Raw genomic sequence first — 22,515 nt, forward strand, 5'->3', positions numbered from 1 at the left:
ATCTACTGCTGCTTTGCCCATGGCCAAAGATCATTCCCCTGTTCAAACCCCGGCTCTTGCTGATGCTCCCTCTTCTTCTTCCGGCAAAAATGTTCAAACTAAAAGCTCCTCTATTGACAATTTGAGAAAGAATCCTGATGCTCTTCTAGCTTTACTCAAATGGGCAGAAGTAGCTGTTGCTAATCAGGAAGAATCCAAAGAGTCCTCTGAAGAATCTGTTGCTCACAACCCTTATTTCCCATATGACCAGGAGCTGTTTGGACATGATGAAGATACTCCAGATCTTCGAGAAGATTGAGCTTATTTGTCTAGCCTGCATAAAGGCCAAATGCTACACTGTTTACTAGTGGACTTTCACTGTTAATTTCTATTCCTGATGATACTGTTTACTAGTGGACTTTCACTGTTAATCTCCACTCCTGATGATAATGTTCTGAAAAGTTGATTCTCCGTGTTTCCCGTGACTTTTAGTCACACCAAGATTGCTTTCAGCAATTTATCTTTTACTGTTAACTTTTACTGTTCATGAGTACTGTTTACTCAAAGCTTTGCCTATTTAAGGGGGGATGTCCCTTAAGGGTTCTTCAAGCAAAGTTTTAGTTCTGATTTCTCTTCCCTTAGAACTACCTTCTTAAAGAGAGAACCCATTTGCTTCCACTACTACTATTGTTCTACTACTACCTTGTTCATCCTTGTTCACTACAAGCCTTGTAATCCTACAAACCTTGTAACTAGGACTAGTTCAAGCTTTGTAACTGTTGAAATCTTGTATTCACTACTACTACTGTAAGTGTTTATCCTACTTTCAATAAGAAGTATTTTCAGTTCTATGTTCATTACTTTACTTGTTGCTACCACCACCTTGGACAGATTACCGCCATACCGGATGGTTTTAAATTGCTTTCATTTATTTTAAACTATTGTTCTTATTTACTTTGAATTATTTTGATATATGCTGCTTGGCTGGTTCTACCGCCTTATTATTGTTCTTACATTCAAGTTATTTATTTCCAAGCTATTTACTTTCAAGTCCTTTACATTATTTCCATTTACAATATTACTGTGCTTCCGTCTCCTTCTCTTCAGCAGTGCGTCCCCTTCCCCCTTTATATATATATATAATTTTTTTTTAGGGGGAAAACACTAAAAATTTATTAAGATAACCCGGCTAAATCAGCCTGGAAAATAAATGAAACATGTAGTAGAACATCCTCTATTCACGCTATAAAATCTGGAATGTCTATCGCATATCTTGCCAGATTATGAGCCACACTATTACATTCTCTTCTTATATGAGAGTATTGCAATTACACAAAAAAAAAAAAAAAAAAAAAAAAAAAAAAAAAAAAAAACCTATTTGAGTAGACCTTAGCATCATCAATCCATGGACCAATTGAGGACATTATAGGAGCATCCTGGGAGAGTGCTATGATAACCTCCAGTGAGTCACCTTCCAAAATTGCTCTGTTAATACCAATATCAGCTGCAAAGGACAACGCCATGACAGCTTCTAGTGCTTCAACTTCAGCACTACTGTAGGCTTGTTGCAGCTTCTTTTGAACATGACGCAATGACTAAGCTCGAGTTGTCTCTGATTACGATGCCGATGCCTGACTTGTTCTCGTTGGAAAAGATTGCCCCGTCAAAATTAATTTTTGCTATGTCCGTCGATGGAGCTCTCCAACATTGCCTACTTCGTGTTTGCCTCTCTAACAAAGACATTGTCGGAGTAGTTTCGCAGGCTTGATACTCGGCAAGCATCTTCTTGGATTGTTGGGCGATTTAGTAGACATTGCAAGCTGCTTGGTAAAGTTGGACCTGGTTTCTTTGTCTCCAGATCATCCATGTAGTCATGGCAAAAAGTTCGGTGTTATTTTGTTGCTCTACCATCCAGGATAATAGCTCTTTGAAGCTGAGAAAAGGTGCCTCCCTTCGAAAAGACCATAACTCATGATCAACCCAGATAATGTCAACTTCCTTACACATCCAGATGGCATGTAAAACAGTTTCATGAGCTTCATGGCAGTAGTCACAAAGAGGATCGTCAATGATTTTCCTTCTCACCAAATTCACTTTTGTTGGCATAGAGCAAGCACGCCATATCAAATTCTCCACTTTGTTTGGCACTTGAAGAGACCACAATCCCTTCCAAAGCTTTGAATCCGAGAGTGAGTGTTGTTGGGCAAAATGCAACTCGGTTTCTTCCTTTAAGACTCCATCAATCAATTCTTCATTCCACTGCCTTGTTGTTTCATTGATTAGCTCTACCACTGTTGAGTTCTCCATTAATTCAATAGGGTGGGATAGCACTTGGGGAGGGTGTTTCCTTGGGAGCCAGGAATGCTGCCATATTTTAATTTTTTTCCCATTTCCAACTCTCCATCTAGCACCTCGTTGCAAGACTTCTCTACCATTAAGAATGCTCCTTCAAGCATAGGAGTCATATCTTGTCTCATTTGGTTCCATGAGTGTACAATTTGGAAAAAAACCTTGCTTTAAACAACTTGTAAAAAAGAGATGACTTATTCTGAATAAGGCGCCAAGCTTGTTTTGCTAAAAGCGAGTCATTATAAAAAGCCAAATCTCTAAACCCCATTCTACTCTCCACTTTTGATTTTGTCATCTAGTCCCACCTTATCCAATGGATCTTCCTCTGCTACCCTCTTTGACCCCACCAAATTTTTTTTATCAATGACTCAATTTCTTAGTACAAGCCTAAAGGAATTTTAAAGCAACCCATGGTGTAAGTGGGAATAGCTTGAATTATGGCTTTGATCAACACTTCCCTTCTGACTTGCGAAAGCAACTTTCCCTCTCACCCTTGTAATTTCTACCACACCTTCTCCTTAATATAATTAAAACTTGCTTATTTACCCTTCCCCACAAGTGATGGCAGCCCTAGGTACTTCTCATAATGCAGAATTTCTTAAACCCCTAGAGCACGCTTAATGTTGGTTTTGGTATTTGGAGGAGTGCACCTACTGAAGAATAGGGAAGTTTTGTCCTTATTCACTTTTTGGCCCAATGCTCTCTCATAGGTTTCCAAGATTTTCAGCATCTTATCACATTCCTTCTCTATTGACCTGCAAAAGAGAAGACTATCATCTACGAAAAGTAGATGTGTTAGTTTAGGGCCCCTCCTACAAAGAGAGAATCCATGAATATCTCCATTCCTTTTAGCATGTTTGATCAAACCATTCAATCCTTCCATGCAAAGCAAAAAAAGAAATGGTGATAGAGGGTCACCATATCTAATGCCTCTAGTTTGGTGAATAAGACCCCTTGGTTCACCATCAATTAAAATGGAATATGTGACCATTTTAACACAAAGCATAATCAGATTTATTCATTTTTCATTAAATCTCATTTTCCTTATCAACTCTTCTAGGAAAGACCACTCAACCCGACCATATGCCTTACTCATATCTAATTTAAGCGCTATAGAGCCCCCTTTTTTGGAATTATATCTATGCAAATTATGTTAAGTTTCAAAGGCAATCATGATGTTATCTGATATCAATCTATCTTTGGTAAAAGCTGATTGGTGTTCAGTGATAATCATAGGGAGTAGTGTTTTCAAACGATTGGCAAGCAGTTTAGAGAAAATTTTGTACAAAACATTACAAAGACTAATAGGTCGAAATTGGTGCACATATTCAGGATTTTTAGTCTTTGGAATGAGTGTAACAAAAGTGTGGTTTAAGGGGTGTGGTAGGGTACCTGAATTCAGCTGTGACAAAACTAAGGTTATGACATCCTTGTCCACGGTGCTCCAAAAGTGTTGGTAAAATAGCGATGACATCCCATCTGGGCCAGGGGCTTTTAATGGTGCCATTTGTTTCATAGCTGATAATACCTCTTCTTCCTTGAACTCACAGCATAGGGAAGAGTTCATCTCTTTAGTGATCATAGTAGGTACATGGTTTAGAACACAACTTGATGGATCTATTCTTTTAAATGTGAATAGCTTTTGGTAGTAATCTATTACAATTGTTGCTACTTCATCTGGTTCAACTTTCCATGACTCCTGCCCATCTTTGATTCCCACAATCTAATTTTTTCTATACCTCTTTGTAGCCCGACTATGAAAATACTTTGTATTTTTATCACACTGACTAGCCCAAATGAGTCTAGATCACTGTGCCCACATCCTCGCTTCCCTATCCAAAAGAACATTAATTTCAACTTTCAATTCTTGAACCCTTGAATTTTCTCCAAGATTCATTGCCTCATTTTCGGCCTTATGCAGCAATTCCTTTTTTCGGATCAGTTCTTGTCTCACGCTGCCAAAGACATTACGATTCCACCAACTTAGATCAGCCCCACACTTCTCATTTTTTTTTAGGATTTCATTGCTTGGATCCAAACTACTTTTGTGATACCATGCTGCCTGAACTGTTTCTTCATAACTTGGGTTAGACAACCACATCTCTTCGAACCTGAAGTATCTCTTTCGATGAGGTAAATCTAGAGGAGCAAAGACAATTAGTAGTGGTTTATGGTCTGAAGAATTCGCTTGTAAATGGAAAACTCGAGAACCAGGGAATTTTAAGAACCAACTACTTGTAGCTAAACCCCTATTCAACCTCTCCCAGATTGAATGACCACTTTTAAAGTGCTTGCTCCATGTGAATTTCGGCCCCACATAGCCTAAATCCATAAAATTACATTCATCGATAACATCGCGAAATAATTGCATCTGATTGTGTGGTCTGAAGGCCCATCCCAATTTTCGTCTTATTTTGTAATTTCATCAAAGTCACCAACATATAACCACGGAACTCCTTGGCAGGAGTTGAATTGCCTGAGAATTTCCCAAGCCTCCCTCCTTTTACTTGTCTTTGGTTTGCCGTAAAACCCTGTCAAACGCCAATCATTATCCGTACCCTTATCTATTGTAGCATCAATATAATACCGATGTGAACCTTCTACCTTCAAATTTATTGTTGACTTCCAAAACATAACCAAACCTCCTTCTCGTCCTTGTGTCGGTACCACCTATCTATGGTCAAAATTAATATTTCTTTGAACTAATTCTAGCCTTGCATCATCTGTCATAATTTCGGCTAAAAAAATGATAGAGGGATCTTTTGCCCGTATAATATCTACAAGCTCTCTCCCTGTACATAGATTCCCAAGACTACGACAGTTCCATGCTAAACAACTCATTGTGCCTGGTGGGGCTGATGATTAACCTCCACCAATTCAAAAAGAGCTTCGTTATCATCCTAAAAAACCTAACGACATTTAGATGGTAATTCTGAATGATCATTAAAGTTGGTAGCATCTTGTTTCTGCCCTGAGGATAGTTCAACGTGATGGTTGTCTGTGGATGGGGGTCTTGGTCAGCAACTCCATGTTGGTAAGACACAAAGTGGCTTAGGGTTTTGGGAAACCTTAGTTGACTCATGGGATGCATGTGCCTCATTCCCCTTTGCTACTTGTGTCTCATGTATCTGGACATGAATTCAGACTAAGGGAGATTCCTTCACACCTAGCATTAACGTGGATGGCTCTTCAGAATTAAATTTTGAAAACTCCCCATCATTATCCTTTAATTGGGTGTTGAATTCTCTTGTTGCTGTATCTAGCCCAATTGATTAGGAATTAAGTCCATTAATCACACCTTTATTCGGACCAATTGATTGGGAATCAATCCCATTAATCACACCTATATCCGGACCAATTGAATGAGAATTTATCCCATTAATCACGCTGCTATTTATGGGAATCAATTCATGTAACGGGACATTAATTGGAGTAACGCCAGGGCATGCGTTACTGAGTTTCTCAGAAATTTCAGTGTCCAAACGGTTGCCTAACTTGCTACTCCGATGATGGTTGGAGGTCACCAGAACGGGAGGGTTCATTGTGGATTTCACCGAAGCTTGACCTGAGGAATCGCAGACCATAGAATTGCTGCTAGTTCCTGTTTTCTTGGATGAGTAAAACCCTAGTACAGTAATCGCATTTTTCCTCAACGAAATGAATGTAGGGGCACGAATACTTGGACCAAACTGCCTTAGATCAGGTAGTAGCGTTCCTTCACTTTCAATCCACATCTGACAGTCCTTATCATCATGTGTTACCCTACCACACCAATAGCACAAATTAGGGAGTCTCTCATATCTGAAACTTATCCATGTTTGCTTCTCATTCTTCAAAAACATTAGACGTCCTCGGCATAATGGAAGGGATAAGTTAATTGATACCCTAACTCGTAGAAAATTGCTGCCATCTGCCTCTTTAAAGTCAGGGGGCCAAGAGACCTCTCCAATGACTGCACTAATCTTCTCTGCTGCGTCCATTGTCATATAGTGTGGTGGGATGCCATGAAGTTGGACCCAAAAACTTGTTCTATCAAACTTGAGCTCCTGCATAGAGATCTTTTTTTCATAACGTTGCATCGCCACTAGGTCCTTGTCAAAGCTCCACGGTTCACTTAGGAGAATTCTGTCCACATTCGCCTTATTATCAAAACTAAACTGCATTTTGTGATCTCCAAGGTTCTGAATTTCGAAGCCATTCTGTGCTCTCCATAAAGGAGTAAAAATTTTTGCGATCACATCAATGTTCAAAGCTCTCTTTGTCAGGAACTTCGCTGCAATACAAAAATCACTTAAGCTATCTTCTTCAGTAAGGCAGCAGCTAGGTCCTTCCCTATTAGACAATGTTAAACGGCTCCAATCTTGTGCAAGATCATCCATTGCTTGGGTGATAATTCCTAACCTCACACTCCTGTTTCCCAAACCCCTAAAACAAGAAACCACTAGTCGAGGAATATTTCTATTCCACGAAGACTACCTACACCTTCTTGATGAAGGGACAAACTATTCTACTACACCCAAGAAGACTAGCTCCTTTGTGAGAAAAACTTATATGTGTATATATATATATATATAGATGAAAGGTTTAAAATAAACTTTTGGTCCTAAACTTGGTGTTAGTTTCATTTTGGTCCTCACAAATGAATTTTATGCTTTGGCTATATATGGCAATAAATGTGCAGAATATTTTAGATCAAAAGCTTGATCAACACAGACGTTGGCTATCTAAGGAGTTATAGTACTCTTTTTTGGATGAACTTGGAACATACACTTATAAGGCCATCTTTACTTCCTTTTTTTTTTTTTTTTTTTCTATTAATTGTTTAATTTATATTGAATAAAAAATTATTTTTATCTTGTAATATTAACCATTAAGGAAGGTGTTAAATGGTGGCTTTATAAGTATTTAAACTACCTTGGGAGTTAAACTACTTGTTTTTGGGTGTGTTTAGAGTTTACAACTATAAGGCCGTCATCTACTAATCTCCTTGTTAAATGAAACAAGTTCAAGCACTAAGGTACTTGATGATTTACAAAAAATCAGCGAGCCAATCATGCATCCAAGAGTGTTGGATGACCTGTAAGAAGAAAGAATGTCATTGAAAGGCACTAGTGTGGTGTCAACCTAAAATTCTCCAATGCTTATGTTAGGATCAATAAAAAGAGGATGATAGTATCTATGGCTTGCTTCATTGTAATGGTTCCCTTTAATTATGGTCCTTATGGGGGTTGTTTTTAGGGATTTAATTCTTTAATAATGAGATGTGAGCAAGATGTAATAATTGGAATCTTAATGTTGTTTGTTACTCATGCTTAGACATGCTTGGGCTCGTCTATCTAAACTGACCATAAGGAGTTTGCCCTAGACTTTCTTAAGGTGGGTGGTCAAAGTATGGAGATGGGTTATCACTTAACTTTGTCATAGAAAGGGTACATTGTCTCAAGAGCATGGTTGTCAAAGTCCCAATTTGGATTCTCCAATCCTACGATTTTACGATCCCACCTGTCCAAAATGATCTAGATCTTTTAAGGATCTTTGCGATCATTCAGGATAGGTAAGATCGTACGATTCTGACAATCCCAAACAACCTTGGTTTCTTGTAATATTCTTTAATTTGATAAAAGGCTCAATTGAACCCAAATGAAAAATAAAATCCCAATAGACCAAGTTTTTCCACTTTAATGTAGAGAGTGTCAGTTGGACCCAAATAAAAAAAAAAAAAAAAATCTCAATAGAGTGTCACGTTTTGAGGTTTTTGGTCTCTTTAAATGATACTTACAAATGGATGTAGTAATGTATGGTAATTATATCAATGAATATATAATTTATGTGATTATTTAACATACCAATGTGTATTTTTTTTCTCAAATAATGTAAAATCTTACGATCCATGATCCGATCCTACAATTCACAATTCTACCTGATGAGGATAAAATTATGCTGGCAAGGGTGACGGTACATACCTGACAAGGGCGACGGTGCAGACCTGAAAAGGGTGACGGCACATACCTAACAAGGGCGACGGTGCAGACCTGGCAAGGGTGAAGATGCAGACTTAACAAGGGTGACGAGATGGTTTTGCCGTCAGCATACTTTCGAGGCTGACGGTGACCTAAGGCAAAAGAACTCCACAGAGGGCCGAACATCCTGAAACTTACGGGATAAGCGTAGACTGACGGGGTAACATAAACTGACGGCGTCAGTCTATGAAATGTCTATTCTGCCCGTTTACATGTACAAATAAGTAACTTGCTCCCCACGTTTCATGGAACATAAGGACTCCTATATGGAAAGAATCCCGTAAAATACGCCCAAGAAGACTCCTATAAGGAAAAGACTTCTACTCCAAAGAAAAGAGGGTCATCCCTCTCTACTATAAAAACCCAAGCACCTTCACAAACCAAGGTACGCATAATTTACCCTCTCTAGCACTCTAGAGCAGTGAGATAAGTCTAACTTGACCTTCGGAGGGTATTTGGCCGGTACCACACCGGTACCCCCCGCTAGGTTATTCCTTTTCGTTGTGCAGGTGCCATTCGCGATCGTACGAGGAACGTGTGACTCACTGGTGGGCTTATTTTCGGCATCATCACTACCTACTTTTCACGATCCTACGTAAGATCCCTATGAAAGATGAGGAATCGTCTTTGAGAATCTCACGATAGATGAGATCTTTCAAGTTGTCATCTAGAAGAGGTGACCCATTGTTCACAAATGGAGAGGATCGTCTTAATCAACAATGTTAGAGATATATATTATTCATATTAGCCCAATGTAATAGGCCCAACCCTAATTCTACTTTGTGTGCAAGTCAAGTCTCCTACTTGTACTAGAAGTCTATTAGTCTAGGTTTAGTCACCTATATATACTCATGTTAGGGTTCATTGTAACACAGGAGGTTATTGTACTACACTCTCATACAATAAAGATGTAGCCCTTAAGGGATTCCTCCGTGGATGTAGGCCGTAAGGCTGAACCACGTAACCCTCGTGTTCTCAGTGTTCCTCCTCTATTCTTCCTCTTCCGCATCTACTCTAGCATACACAACATGGTATAACACATCTCTATGCTAATATTTTAACATGGTATCAGAGCCAAACTCCGTTCTTGGCATCAAACAAACATCTCTACACAGCAAAGAAGATTCACACGTGCATACCACCATCTGAAGTCACACATATTTCTCTGCCGGATCTAGACTCCACGGCATCTCGCAGCCACCATGGCTCTGTGCTGTGTCAAAGTCCAACAAACTCAAGCAAACCTGTGACATCAATATCAGATTTGTGCACATCAAGCCTTCGCCTGATGAAACCAACAAGACATACGTGCTCCACGGCATATCGTGACCAAAACCCAGAAACCCGACCTCCAACGGCAGCCGCACGCGCCACCACGCGCGACCAATGGCTCCTAGAACTCTCACACGCGCCGCCGAAGATTCTCGACTCCCAACTCGGATCTCAGTCACACGCGCCGCCAAGCCGGCCTTGTCGTCCACCGATCCACTTGGCCTGAGAATCTGGTGTTCATACGACGCTGCACGCGCCACCACGCGCTAGAGCAGTTTCTAGCGACTTCTCCACGCGCCGCAGAAGCCTTCGGAAAATTCCCACGCGCCGTCTCAAATTCATTACTTCAGATCGTCTTATTGGCCACACGTGCCGTCCAATCGGCCATGTCGACCACCGATCTACCTACGGAAGAAATATCGTCTTCAACGGCCGCTGCACGCGCCTCCACGCGCCACATGGGTTTCTGGCTTCTCCTCCACGCGCCGGTGACGCTGTCACGTGCATTCCACGCGCCGGAAAACTCCTGCTGACGTCACCGGATGACGTCATCGATCCACGTCAGCAGCCACGCAAGCACGGCCACGTTAGCCCTAGTACACGTCAGCGACACGTCATCAGCCACGTCAGCAGTGTCGTCTCGTCAGCACCATGTCGTTGACCCGGACCGACCCGACCCGGACCGACCCGACCCGGACCACCCGGATCTGACCCGTGAGCACTTTGACTGTTGACTTTGACTTGGACCAGTTGACTTTGACTTTTTGCGTTGACGTTTGACTAAAAGTCAAAATTTCCAAAAGGGCCTCCGTTTCTTCATTTGAAGCTCCGAAATTGGACATTTGGCACATTCTTCATTGTGGTTTCTTCGAAGGCATTCTTCAAGGCATCTCCAAGTGATCTTCTCATGCTTATCCAACCTCAAGTCTTCATCAAGCTTCCGCCTTGAGTTTGAGGGAGGGTGTTAGAGATATATATTATTCATATTAGCCCAATGTAATAGGCCCAACCCTAATTCTACTTTGTGTGCAAGTCAAGTCTCCTACTTGTACTAGAAGTCTATTAGTCTAGGTTTAGTCACCTATATATACTCATGTTAGGGTTCATTGTAACACAGGAGGTTATTGTACTACACTCTCATACAATAAAGATGTAGCCCTTAAGGGATTCCTCCGTGGATGTAGGCCGTAAGGCTGAACCACGTAACCCTCGTGTTCTCAGTGTTCCTCCTCTATTCTTCCTCTTCCGCATCTACTCTAGCATACACAACATGGTATAACACATCTCTATGCTAATATTTTAACAAACAACATGCATTTTGAAACATTTCTCACATAGCATGCTTGTTTTGAAAAAAAAAAAAAACTCGTTCCTAAACTAAACAATCAACAATGATCAATTATTGAGTTCTAAAATAATGAACTTTTTCGGTTTAAAACATTTTTCCTTTTCTTTTTACAGAAAATAGTCAAATATTGTTCCAACAAAATCGTCACATGATCTAAATTAACGACCAACCTTCACCGTTGGCTCTACGTGATTCTCCTTCAGATGGGGGCTATTATATATTCATATTATGTTTGTCAATCTTCAAAAGAAGAATGATACATGAAAAAATGAGAAGAAATAAAATTAAGAGGGAATTCAACTCCATGAATTTTGACTATAGCAAAACGTTTGGAAAAATTCAAAAAAGGAGCAAATGAAAGTCGTGGTCTAGCTGACTATCGTTGAGTACGGGCCAACAACGTGTATAGTTGAAAAATGTTACCATTCAAACGTTGAGCCTAAGACTGACTTAAAGAAAAATTCCAGCTTTTGAATGGGAATTTTCTCATGCGTGTTTGACTATTTCAAAAATATAATTTAATGCCCACCTCACTTGAATGAAAAACTTGTTTATATGGCACTCTTGCCTAAAACTTAATCATACTTGCCATTCACTCTTCCTTGTAGTTTCTTCACCCTGGAAAACAGTTTTTCTCAATTTTGATTAGGGTTTCAAAGATCAAACTCAACATGGCTGATACATTGACAGAAGCTCAGGTTGCTGAGTTCCGGGAGGCCTTTTGTCTCATCGACAAGGACTCCGATGGTGTGTTTTCTTGTAGCTAAATTTTTTTTTAATGCATCTTTGTTCTTAATTACTTTAGCACCTAGCAATTGATGTATATATATGTTTGATTTAAAATAATAATAATTCTCTCATGTCATAGAGGATATATAGTTGAGGAAATGAGCTTTGCAATTAATAGTTGTGTGGTTCAGGTTCTAGTTGTATAAAACTGCGTGTTTCTTATCCAAAAAAAAAAAACTGTGTTACATTATTTTTGAGAGTTTAAGAGTCCAATCTTTTTTATTTGTGTTTTGCTATGCCAGATTACTAATAAAGCCGTTTGGTTCTTGTTTCTTAATTCACGGAGATATAAAACTAGTACCAATTCTCAAATGTGTTTCGAAATCTGTTTTTTAATGAATTATATTTAAAACAGCCTATTTTTCAAAGAATATGATGAAATAGGAAAATTTATGTTTTCAGTTCAGAGAAACAAACCCTTTTTTTTTTTTTTTTTGCTGAAGAACCAGAGAAATATATTGTTTGTAATATTTTTTGTTTGGCCTTTTTCTGAAAACACTTTTTAGAAACAAATGTCTGAAAGCAGGATCAAATAGGCTTAATGCTTCCAAAAACAAGCATAATGAGAAGAAAACAGTTGAATATTTCGGTTTGGGTATAAAATTGGGACTTGTTATATTAGTCTAATTTGACAATTAGTTTGTTGAATTGTCGGTAACGTCGGAGTCATGACTCATGGGTGAAGTCACGGCTATAGGGGTCTAGAAGGGACAATTGACCCCTAATTAACCCCAGTCCCACGAAAAAAGTCCAATCCCTATGAAAAATATATTTCCCTTAATAAATGGCCACTTTTGTCTCCTACAAACACACACACATATAATTTTAAGTAATATTATACCACTTAATAACGTATTATTATATGCAAATTTTGACAAATCTACTGTTATACTACATTATTTCATATACTTTTCATACTTGCAAAATTTCATAGTGATCAAAAATTAATAGTAATGTTATCAATCAATTGTTTAAATTCAAATTTTTGTAGTTTAAAATAATTCATAAAAGATGATTTTGTAAATCACATAATAAATAACATTCGATTAGCATGAAAATTGGTATGCATGTTAAGCACACATAAAACATGTAATTCATCGGTGAGATTCTTAAAATTGGGTGATGTAACATTGCTTACAGTTACACTAGGTGTAATTTGATCCTCTTTCTATATACATATATATATATATATATATATATAGTCTCCCATATGTGGTCCTATATAAACTAGAAATTCTCTTTCCTCCTAGGGTTCCAATTTGTTATAATAATAATAAAAGGTCTTCTAAATTTTATTGGTCTTACAATTAACATGATAATAATAAAAACTAATATTATATTTTCGTTGTTTTTTTTTTTAATCTATATAATTCAATACCTCTTTTGTGTTGCATTTGAATTTAAGGATTTAAAGTAAATGATTCAAAAAGAATTACTATTACAGAGTAGTTTATATGGATTTTAACTATATATAATGGATTTGAGCTTTGAGAACTTGCTTCAATTGAAATACTTGTGTGTTAATTTTGAAATAATATCTTGCATACCAATCATTTCAAATCCATTATTAATATATAAATTACCCCTGAATTTCATTAATAAAATTATATTATATATACTTTAATTTTATTTAATCTATTTAAACTAAAGTCGATATATAATATATCTCTTCAAATACTTCGATTCGAATGAACCATTGGGGTTTTCTGCAATAAATCCATATTTGGAATAATGGGGGGAGAGAATTGAGAGCATAAGAAAAAGAGGTTATTAGGCATTGTATAAATTCTTAAAAGAAATCAACACATATATAGAACTTTCTGAAAATTTTCAATTACATCATCAGTTTTTTTAATACTTCTATGTTGATTTAAATTTTCAATTTACTCTTAAGAATTCAAATGACTTATTTAAAAATTTCTTATATTTATATTAAGTTTTCAAATTAATATATATAAACTATTTTTCTTTATATCTTTTTACTATATGAAATATATACCCACAGTTAATTATTATTAGGAAGAAATATGGATATAATTAGATTATTTAGTCCTAAATCACCTTGCATCTTTTGAATCTCCTACACCCCCACTCAAATAAATAAAAACTTTCCATCTCATTTCAATTTGCAGTTACATTAATTATATTTCTTATATGACAATTAAATAAGTTAATTGTTTATTTTATTTTGTTACTTATATTATTTAACATTTTCTAAATTATTTCTGTCTTCAAGTTTTAACAATATCTTTTAATATTGTCTCCCTTAATTAAAATCTTGACTTCACCACTTGAAGGCTACATCACTATGGAAGAATTGGCAACAATAATTCAATCATTGAACGAAAATCCCACAAAAGAAGAAGTTCAAGACATGATTGGTGAAGTTGATGCTGATGGAAGTGGGACAATAGACTTTGAAGAGTTCTTGAATATTATGGCAAGAAAAATGAAGGTATATAAGATCTTTTTTTTTTAATGAGAGGGGGTGGGGGAGTGGTAATTGGGGCTTGATTTTATATTGTTAGTAAATTTCTTAAGTGGTTTTTAGATTTTGACAAGGATGTGATTCTAATAGGAAAATGTTGCCGATGAGCTAAAAGAAGCCTTCAAAGTATTCGACAGGGATCAAGATGGATATATTTCAGCTAATGAGGTGAGACTCCCCACCCCCACGTTCATGTATGTGGTAGAGCTTGTTTTATATGTGTATAAATTTATAATAAAAAAAATTATTTAAAAAAAAAAAAATATATATATATATATATATATAACTGTATTTTTGACTATTTTATTTTCCATTTATTGGCTTTTCAAGTTTTTATTTTTCCTTTCCAATTTTGGAGCTATCACAAAATCTTTTTGCTTTATATCTTCTTCTTTTTTTTTTGTTTGATCTGGGCTTTATATCTTTCTTAGTTTATCTTTATATAAATGTAAATAATATGATTAGTTCTTATACCTTAACTAAACCAAGACATTTTTGTAATGTAGCTGAGACAAGTAATGATAAATTTGGGGGAGAGACTGACAGTGGAAGAGGCTGAACAAATGATTAGAGAGGCTGATTTAGATGGTGACGGTCAAGTCAGCTATGAAGAATTTGCAAGGATGATGATGCTTAATTGATCTTATTCAATAAATTAAAATGGAAAACTTCCCCAATTCTTGTCAATGTCCCAACTTCCTTACTTTTTTATTTTTATTTTTATTGCAATACACTGTGCAGTTCTTTTTTTTTGGGGGGGGGGGGGGGGGGGGGGGTGGGGGGGGGTGTTGGTTGAGGGGGGTAAATAAATAGAATATGGTGTTATTATACTGATGATGACGAAATATAGATGCTGGTAATTTCCATCATGGTTAGCCAGATAGTCCACACAAATTTGAAGTTAGAAATTAGAATAAACCATGTTTTGGGTTGCCAGAGTCTAGGCTTCATTTTTTTACCTTGTAATAAAATTGGTACAGATTATATGGTATACATCTTCTGTGTATTTTGTAATTCCTGTACAATATTAAGACTCTTTGAAAAATATATATATTAAGAACTTTTTTTGATAGGTGATGCATGAATAAGATCTATAAGTCATCAATCAGACTATGTCAACTATTCTAATAAAAAACTCCTTAACTCTTTAATCCACAACTTCACTTTTTTAATGAATGCCAGTTAAACATGTGTTGATTAAAAATTCAAATTAGCGCTCGAATCCGGTTCCTAACCTACGTGTTGCTTCTTCTTTTTTATTTTTATTTATTTATTAGGATTAAGAATAACAATGGGATGGTATGAGGTTGAATTATTATTGCCCAATTTGCCCCATTCTGTTTTGGTCCTTTTGGGTCAAGGTAAACCCATGATTTTAAAACTAGACTGGGGCCAAAAACAGTTTTGCCTCCGATTCTTGGTTTAACCCGATTTTTGATCCGTTTTGGTTGGTTTTCATTGATTTTTGGGATTTTTACCAAATCGAAATAGTGCTTGATTTCTGGTTGAACTAGTTGGACCAGCCTGTTTGGTCCAATTTTTAAAACCATGGGTAAACCTACATTAGACAAGATCAAGGTGGATCCGGGCAAGACAAAGTAGACGCTTTTTGCCTTCAACATTCTTGAGTAAGAGATGAGAGAAAAATGGGAGGGACAACGAAGAAAATGATGAGAGAGGGACAAAATGTAACTTATATATGTACACTAGGGTCTAGGGGCAAGGATCCCTTATTTGGGGGGGAAAAAAACCTACATGAGAGGGGTTCTCATGTTTTAAAGGGAACCAAAATGAAACATAGTAAACTAAAGATTAAATTATTGCTTATCCTTAAAAGTTTAAGATTGTTTCTGTAGGGACAAAGGCCCAAAATCATATAATGGGCCTTGGGCCCCATACTGGAAGATCAATCACGTCCGAGGAGAAAACGTGGGTGCCAAAAGGGCTCCCAGCTCAATTCTTGTGGGCATGAAGACACTTAAAGGGCAGTCCGAGAAGAAATGTCTCCTTGGACGTGACAAGTATGGCTCAAACATGCACTCTGCCTACTAAAAGGACCCACCCCAACGAACATTAGTAATAAGGACAAGTCCCACAGACCCTTGGCAAGAAAGGAAACGTAAGATGTCCAAGGAGAGGCTGTAGCTGCCACATTAAATGTGTTGCAGCTATTTTTCTGGCCGCATTAATGTGGAGAGGACCTGTGAACAGTGCTGCCTCGGCTACCACAACTCATAGAAAGATGGAGGAGGTGTCTGATGGGACAAGTACTCAAGTGAGGGTCCAGATAATCAACAAGTGTAGGGTTATGATGGTTTCAAGAAGACTATATAAGGAAGGGAGTCCTCATGAGGAAAGGGACGGAAAAAATGGAGGAACAAAAAAATAATTGGAGACTTAGAGCAAGAACCAGCAAATATCTATCTCATCTCCTCGGGTTGAGAATATATGAACATTAACAGGATTTTCTTGTGTCCAATTGTTGTGTAGCCCAACCTTAGCCCCTGTCCACTTCGCTAAGGCCCAGTTTTGTAGCCCACTCTCTACAAATTCATTGTTTCTGGGCCCTTTGAACCAAAACCACATACTTGTTGGGCTTGGGCCCCAAATTGAGACCCTACAGTTTTTATTTTAGTTTTCGAGGTTTCAAATTTGACATTTCATGTTTGATATAATTTTTATGGTAACTATGGCGTTCATCTTTGTTAGGAGTCTAACCATCATTTGTTAGATAAGTGTTTAGGCATTAAGACATGTCACCCATATTTTGTTAAAGGTTGCTATAAGCCATGTCTCTATTAGTAATCATCAACATCATCACCATGTTCAAAAAACCAAGACGTGGCTTTTGGTGACGATAGCAAAATATGAGTAACATGTCTTAAACTTTTGATAACTAAACATTAATCATCTTTACGGTCAAATTACTAATGAAGATGGATAATAAGAACAATGAAAAAGAAATTAAATGTGAATGACTAAAATGAAAATTTTGAAACCTCAATGATTTTAAAGGCAAAACTCTAATTTATAGGCTAAATAAAAAATAAGGCAAATTACACATTTTCACCTTAAACTATCACTTCGATCACATTTAATCCCTTAAACTATTAAAACACACAATTAACCCCCTTGAGTTATAACATTGTTTCAATATCCCCTACTGTCTATTTCAGTGTTAAGTTCGATAGAAATTAACATTGAAAGAACAATTTGCTACTCTCCAAAATAAACAGTTTTTTTTTTTTTTTTTTTTTTTTTTTTTTTTTTTGAGAAACCTCCCTACTCAAGGAAGGGAGAGAAAAACAATACTACTGCAAATCTTTTACAACAAAGCTGAAAATATTTGGAGGCACTTCCTCCATCCAAACTCTTAAAGGAAAAGAAAACCTAGCATCCTTAGCTAGCGCATGGGCAACATGATTGCCCTACCGCCTTACATGGATGATAGAGGAGGACTGAAAATACCCCCTTATAGACATAAAGTCTTTTACTAAGTGGCCTGTCAAAGCATTTGAACCCGACCCCGACTGCAAGCATTTCACCACTAGCTCCGCATCCCCTTCAAAACAGACCCGGCTAAGCCAAGCCGACATCACAAACACCTCTATATTTTTACCTTCAGCCTTCATAATGCTTACGAGGTCCCACATATTCTTCACAGATCGGTATTTGTTCCTCACATCAGCCTAGGAACGCTCCCACACCTCACGGACCTGCACACAGTCCCAAATGGCGTGGACCTCATCTTCATTCAAACTTCCACACTGATCACACACGGAGGAATCTACCACTTTCCTCTTTTTCAGATTTTCCTTTGTTGGGAGAGCTCTTGAACAAGCCCGCCAAGTGAACACCTTCACCTTGTTAGGAACCTTCAACTGCCAGATGAATTTCCAAAAGCCTCTTACCCCATCAGAGTCGGAGCTAGAAGGCAGCGAGCTCATTTCCTTTTCGCACAGCAGCTGGTACCCTATTTTTACAGAGTATGACCCCGACCTGCACCTTGGCCATGATAAGCAGTCCTCTTGGTCTGTAACACACAAAGGAATGCTCTTAATTCTTTGAGCTTCAAAGGGCAGAAAAAGGGCATCCATAAGCTGCTCATTCCAGCCTCCACCCTCCGATTCAAGCAGATTTGCAACTACCCAATCTTTCGCCTCCTCAATTTTTGGAGACACAACACAAGCTGAAGCCTCCCCAGGCAGCCACCTATCATTGTAGATACTGATCTTTGTGCCATTCCCCACTCGCCAAAGCAACCCCGATTGAACAAGCTTACTAGCCTTAACAATGCTTTGCCACGCATACGACCCGGAAACTACCTTTGCATCGAAAATTGACCCACTTGGGAAGTACTTGGCACTAAAAACCCGGCAAAAGAGGGAAGAGTGGTCTACTAATAGTCTCTACACTTGCTTTGCGAGCATAGCCTCATTAAATTTTTCCAAATCCTTGAAGCCCTTACCTCCTAACGCCTTTGGTTTGCACAAGGTTTCCCAATTCTTTCAATGAATCTTACGTTGATTTCCCCGTTGACCCCACCAAAATTTCCTAATCATCATCTCTATATCGTTTAGGAGACCGGATGGGAGTTTGAAGCAACCCATCGCAAAGGTGGGTATAGCTTGGACAACCGCTTTTAGGAGCACCTCCTTACCTGCTTGAGAAAGGAGTTTTTCCTTCCAACCTTGAAGCTTATTCCAAACTCTCTCTTTGATGAAGTTGAGGCTCGACTTTTTATTTCTTCCAACAACCGCCGGAAGACCAAGATACTTCTCATATTCCTTCACTTCGCTTACCCCCAAAGCTTCGATTATCTCAAGCCTCTTCTCCTCCGAAGTAGCCTTACTAAAGAACACGGTGGTTTTTTCTCTATTAAGCTTTTGACCGGAGGCTTTCTCATACAACACCAAAATACCTTGAATAACATCCAAATCACCCTTATTTGCTCGGCAAAATAGTAGCGTATCGTCGGCAAAGAATAAATGAGAAACCTTTGGGCCATTTTTACATAGTGAGAATCCCCTAATGGCTTCGGACCTGGCTGCCTGCTGCAATTGGCAATTTAAAGCTTCAAAACAAATTAAGAATAGGTAAGGAGAGAGAGGATCTCCTTGCCTAATACCCCTAGACGGGCGGATATCACCCTTAGGGACTCCATTCACTAGGATTGAGTAGGACGCCGAAGTTATGCAACTCATTATCAAAGCCACCCAACTCGCATTAAAGCCCATCTTCAACATTGTTGCCTCCAAGAAATTCCACTCCACCTTATCATAAGCCTTGCTCATGTCGAGCTTCAAGGCCATGAAACCCCCTTTTTTTTATTTTTGGTTCTTCATGTGATGTAAAGTCTCAAAAGCAACAAGTATGTTATCGGAGATTGTCTTGTCCGATTGGAAGGCACTTTAAGATTCCGAGATAATCGCTGGTAACGCCCTTTTAAGCCTGTTTGCTATCACCTTTGATACAAGCTTATAGATTATATTACATAAAGAAATAGGACGAAATTCAGAGACTTTTGTAAGACTTTTTACCTTTGGGATAAGGGTGATGAAAGTTCGGTTTATAGATGAGGGGATAGCACCCGAGGTAAGGCAGCCCAACACCGCTTCCGTCACATCTTCACCCACTGAGGACCAATAATGCTGGAAAAAGAGGGGAGGGAGACCATCCGATCCTGGAGCCTTCAAAGGGGCCATTTGATTCAAGGCTGTGACCACTTCTTCCTTAGAGAATTCGCCCAAGAGCACATTATTCATCTCCTCAGTTATCGAGCAAGGCACATTCGACACTACTTCCTCAATCCTACTCGGAGTAGACGAGGTAAAAAGGAGTTGATAATAACTTACCAATGTTTGAGAGATCCCCTCCTCATCCGTGCACAACTCCCCCATAGAATCCTCAATGGCATCAATTCGATTTCTTCTAAACCGATGAGAGGCTCTACTATGAAAGTACTTTGTGTTGTTGTCTCCCTCTTAGAGCCAAAGGGTTCGAGATCGTTGCTTCCACATTTGCTCTTCTGACACCAATAGCTTTTGAATCTCTTTTTTCAATCTTTGAACACGAGAAAAACTTCCACCCCTTATTGCCTCTACCTCGGCTAACCTTAGTAACTCCTTCTTCTTCCTAAGGTTTCGGGTCACATTACCAAAAGCCACTTTGCTCCACCATTTCAACCCTTTTCGGCACCTATCCACTTTCCCTTCCACTCTACTCATTGGGCTGCCATGATGAACATAGGACCATGCGTCCTCAATTACCTCTCTACAACCCTCATCCTTCATCCACATTTGTTCGAACCTCCAAGGTTTATTTCTTCGCTTTGGTACCCCTAATAAGTGAATCAAAATCGGCTTGTGATCCGATGTGCCACACTCCAAATGAACAACTTTTGTGGTTGGGAACATGGAGATCCACTCTGCCGTACCAACCGCTCTATCGAGTCTTTCCCACACCGTATGCCCCTCCTCATGCCCATTGCACCAAGTGAATTTGTTCCCACAATAGCCTAAGTCTTGGAACCCACATTCATCCAAAACATCCCTAAACTCCTCCATTTGCCTATTTGGTCTATGCCGCCCCCCCAATTTCTCATGGGCTCGAATAATTTCATTGAAATCACCCGCACATAACCAAGGTAATGAAAATTTTGAATTTAGTCTTCTCAAAGTAGCCCAAGAGATGCAATGGTTGTTAGTTTCGGGTTCACCGTAGAAACCCGTAAATCTCCACATACCCTCCTGTCCTTTATTAATGACCGCATCAATATGATTTGGCGAATAAGTATCCACCGAGAAATCTACTTCTTCTTTCCAAAAAACCACCACCCCTCCACCCCTCCCCTCTCTAGAGAATTCAATCATCCCATCAAACTTCCACTTGTCACGTAAGTAAATTAGCCTAGCTTTTTTCAACCATGTTTCGGCCACAAACACGATTGAGGGAGAATGAGCTCGTAATAAATCCCCAAGCTCCTGCTCTGTCTGAGGGTTCCCAAGTCCTCGACAGTTCCAACTTAAGATATTCATTGCTGTTGGCGGGGCTGCACCACAACCTCCACCATTAAATAATCATGTTCCTGACCAGAGTAAGAAACCAATCTCTTTTTATTTGGTAACTCACTATGATCCCCCTCAGAAGCTAGCCGTTTAGCATTTTTTTTAACTACCCCGGGAGTAACATTTTCAACTAGCCGTGCACTATCTTTCGTCCTAATTCTTTTGACTTTTTCCACCCTAGCACAACTTTTCCTAGAGCTAATAACATTAGAAATATCACATAAAGCAGATTGGGTGATAGGTACACTTACCAAGTTGCCCTCCTCTTCACGTGCATGTGTGGTCACCATCTCCTCAACTACTTTAGCTTCTACACTTTCCACTGCCCCTTGTGTAAATTCAGCCTTCCCTGCTGTACTAGCTTCCTTATTTCCCTCAAACTTTCCTTTTATAGAAGCTCCTTCAGTCACGCCACTCTTCTTGTCAAATCTCGCCAGCTCCTTGTCAATCTCACCAAGCCTGTCCTCAAAGCTTTTCCCTGACACACGGCTTACCAACACCACCCCTTCAGAGTTCAAGTCTTCCCCTCCTGACACCATGTGACTCGCATTTAATGCACCCTAGAAAGAACCTCCTTCCTCTGTCTGCACCAGCTCCGCCACATGAGGTTGAACATTCGCCTGAACAACCATCGGCTCCACCCCACTCTCACCGCTAACATCCTGTTTTTTCTGGGCTTTCTTTGCTGCATAGAACCCTAGCACTTTTAAGACTGAACTTCTTCCCTTCCCAAAGGATGTTGCACGAATCCATGCACCGTAGGCTTGATTCTCCTTTGTAAGCTTCCCTTCGCTTTCTATCCACAAGTCACAGTCTCTATCCACATGATTCAGACACCCACACCAGTAACATATATTAGGAAGTCTTTTATATTTGAAAGACACCCAACTTTGCTCACCTTGTGACAGAGAAATCCTTCTTCCCCTGCACAGGGGTTTGCTTATATCTATGATGACCTTCATTCTTAAAAAACTCCCTCCATCCGTCTCTCCCTCATCAATTGAGGGATAAACAGTTGAGGGATAAATTGATTTTTCAATGTTAAATTTTGTTAAAGTTAACAACAAAGCAAGCATCAGGGGGTTATGTGTAACGCATTTTTAAAACTGGGGGGATAATTATGTTTTTCAATAGTTAAAAGACTCAAGTGTAATTGGGTTAAAAAATACCATTTATTTTTTAAGCATTTAGCAAAATAGTCCT

The 22,515-nt window shown here is 38.7% G+C and overlaps 4 protein-coding genes across 4 annotated transcripts; 1 reads left to right on the top strand and 3 right to left on the bottom strand.

Annotated features, from left to right (window-relative positions):
- Positions 1 to 4,135: 4,135 nt before the first annotated feature.
- LOC126710151 (uncharacterized) lies at positions 4,136 to 4,660 on the bottom strand. Its single transcript, XM_050410529.1, has one exon. It carries the CDS (start codon positions 4,658 to 4,660, stop codon positions 4,136 to 4,138), a length of 525 nt encoding a protein of 174 aa, XP_050266486.1.
- Positions 4,661 to 5,600: 940 nt separating this feature from the next.
- On the bottom strand, positions 5,601 to 6,707 carry LOC126710152 (uncharacterized protein At4g02000-like). The gene has a single exon (XM_050410530.1). It carries the CDS (start codon positions 6,705 to 6,707, stop codon positions 5,601 to 5,603), a length of 1,107 nt encoding a protein of 368 aa, XP_050266487.1.
- A 4,821-nt stretch (positions 6,708 to 11,528) lies between these two features.
- On the top strand, positions 11,529 to 14,932 carry LOC126709944 (calmodulin-like protein 11). Its single transcript, XM_050410324.1, has 4 exons — positions 11,529 to 11,715; positions 14,055 to 14,212; positions 14,336 to 14,413; positions 14,752 to 14,932. The coding sequence occupies exons 1-4, from the start codon at positions 11,640 to 11,642 to the stop codon at positions 14,884 to 14,886; spliced, it is 447 nt and encodes a 148-aa protein (XP_050266281.1). The 5' UTR covers positions 11,529 to 11,639; the 3' UTR covers positions 14,887 to 14,932.
- Positions 14,933 to 20,229: 5,297 nt separating this feature from the next.
- LOC126710154 (uncharacterized) lies at positions 20,230 to 21,282 on the bottom strand. Its single transcript, XM_050410531.1, has one exon. The coding sequence runs from the start codon at positions 21,280 to 21,282 to the stop codon at positions 20,230 to 20,232; it is 1,053 nt and encodes a 350-aa protein (XP_050266488.1).
- Positions 21,283 to 22,515: the final 1,233 nt, after the last annotated feature.

The sequence above is a fragment of the Quercus robur genome, chromosome 12 (genome assembly GCF_932294415.1).
Source record: "Quercus robur chromosome 12, dhQueRobu3.1, whole genome shotgun sequence".
Classification (NCBI taxonomy): Eukaryota; Viridiplantae; Streptophyta; class Magnoliopsida; order Fagales; family Fagaceae; genus Quercus; species Quercus robur.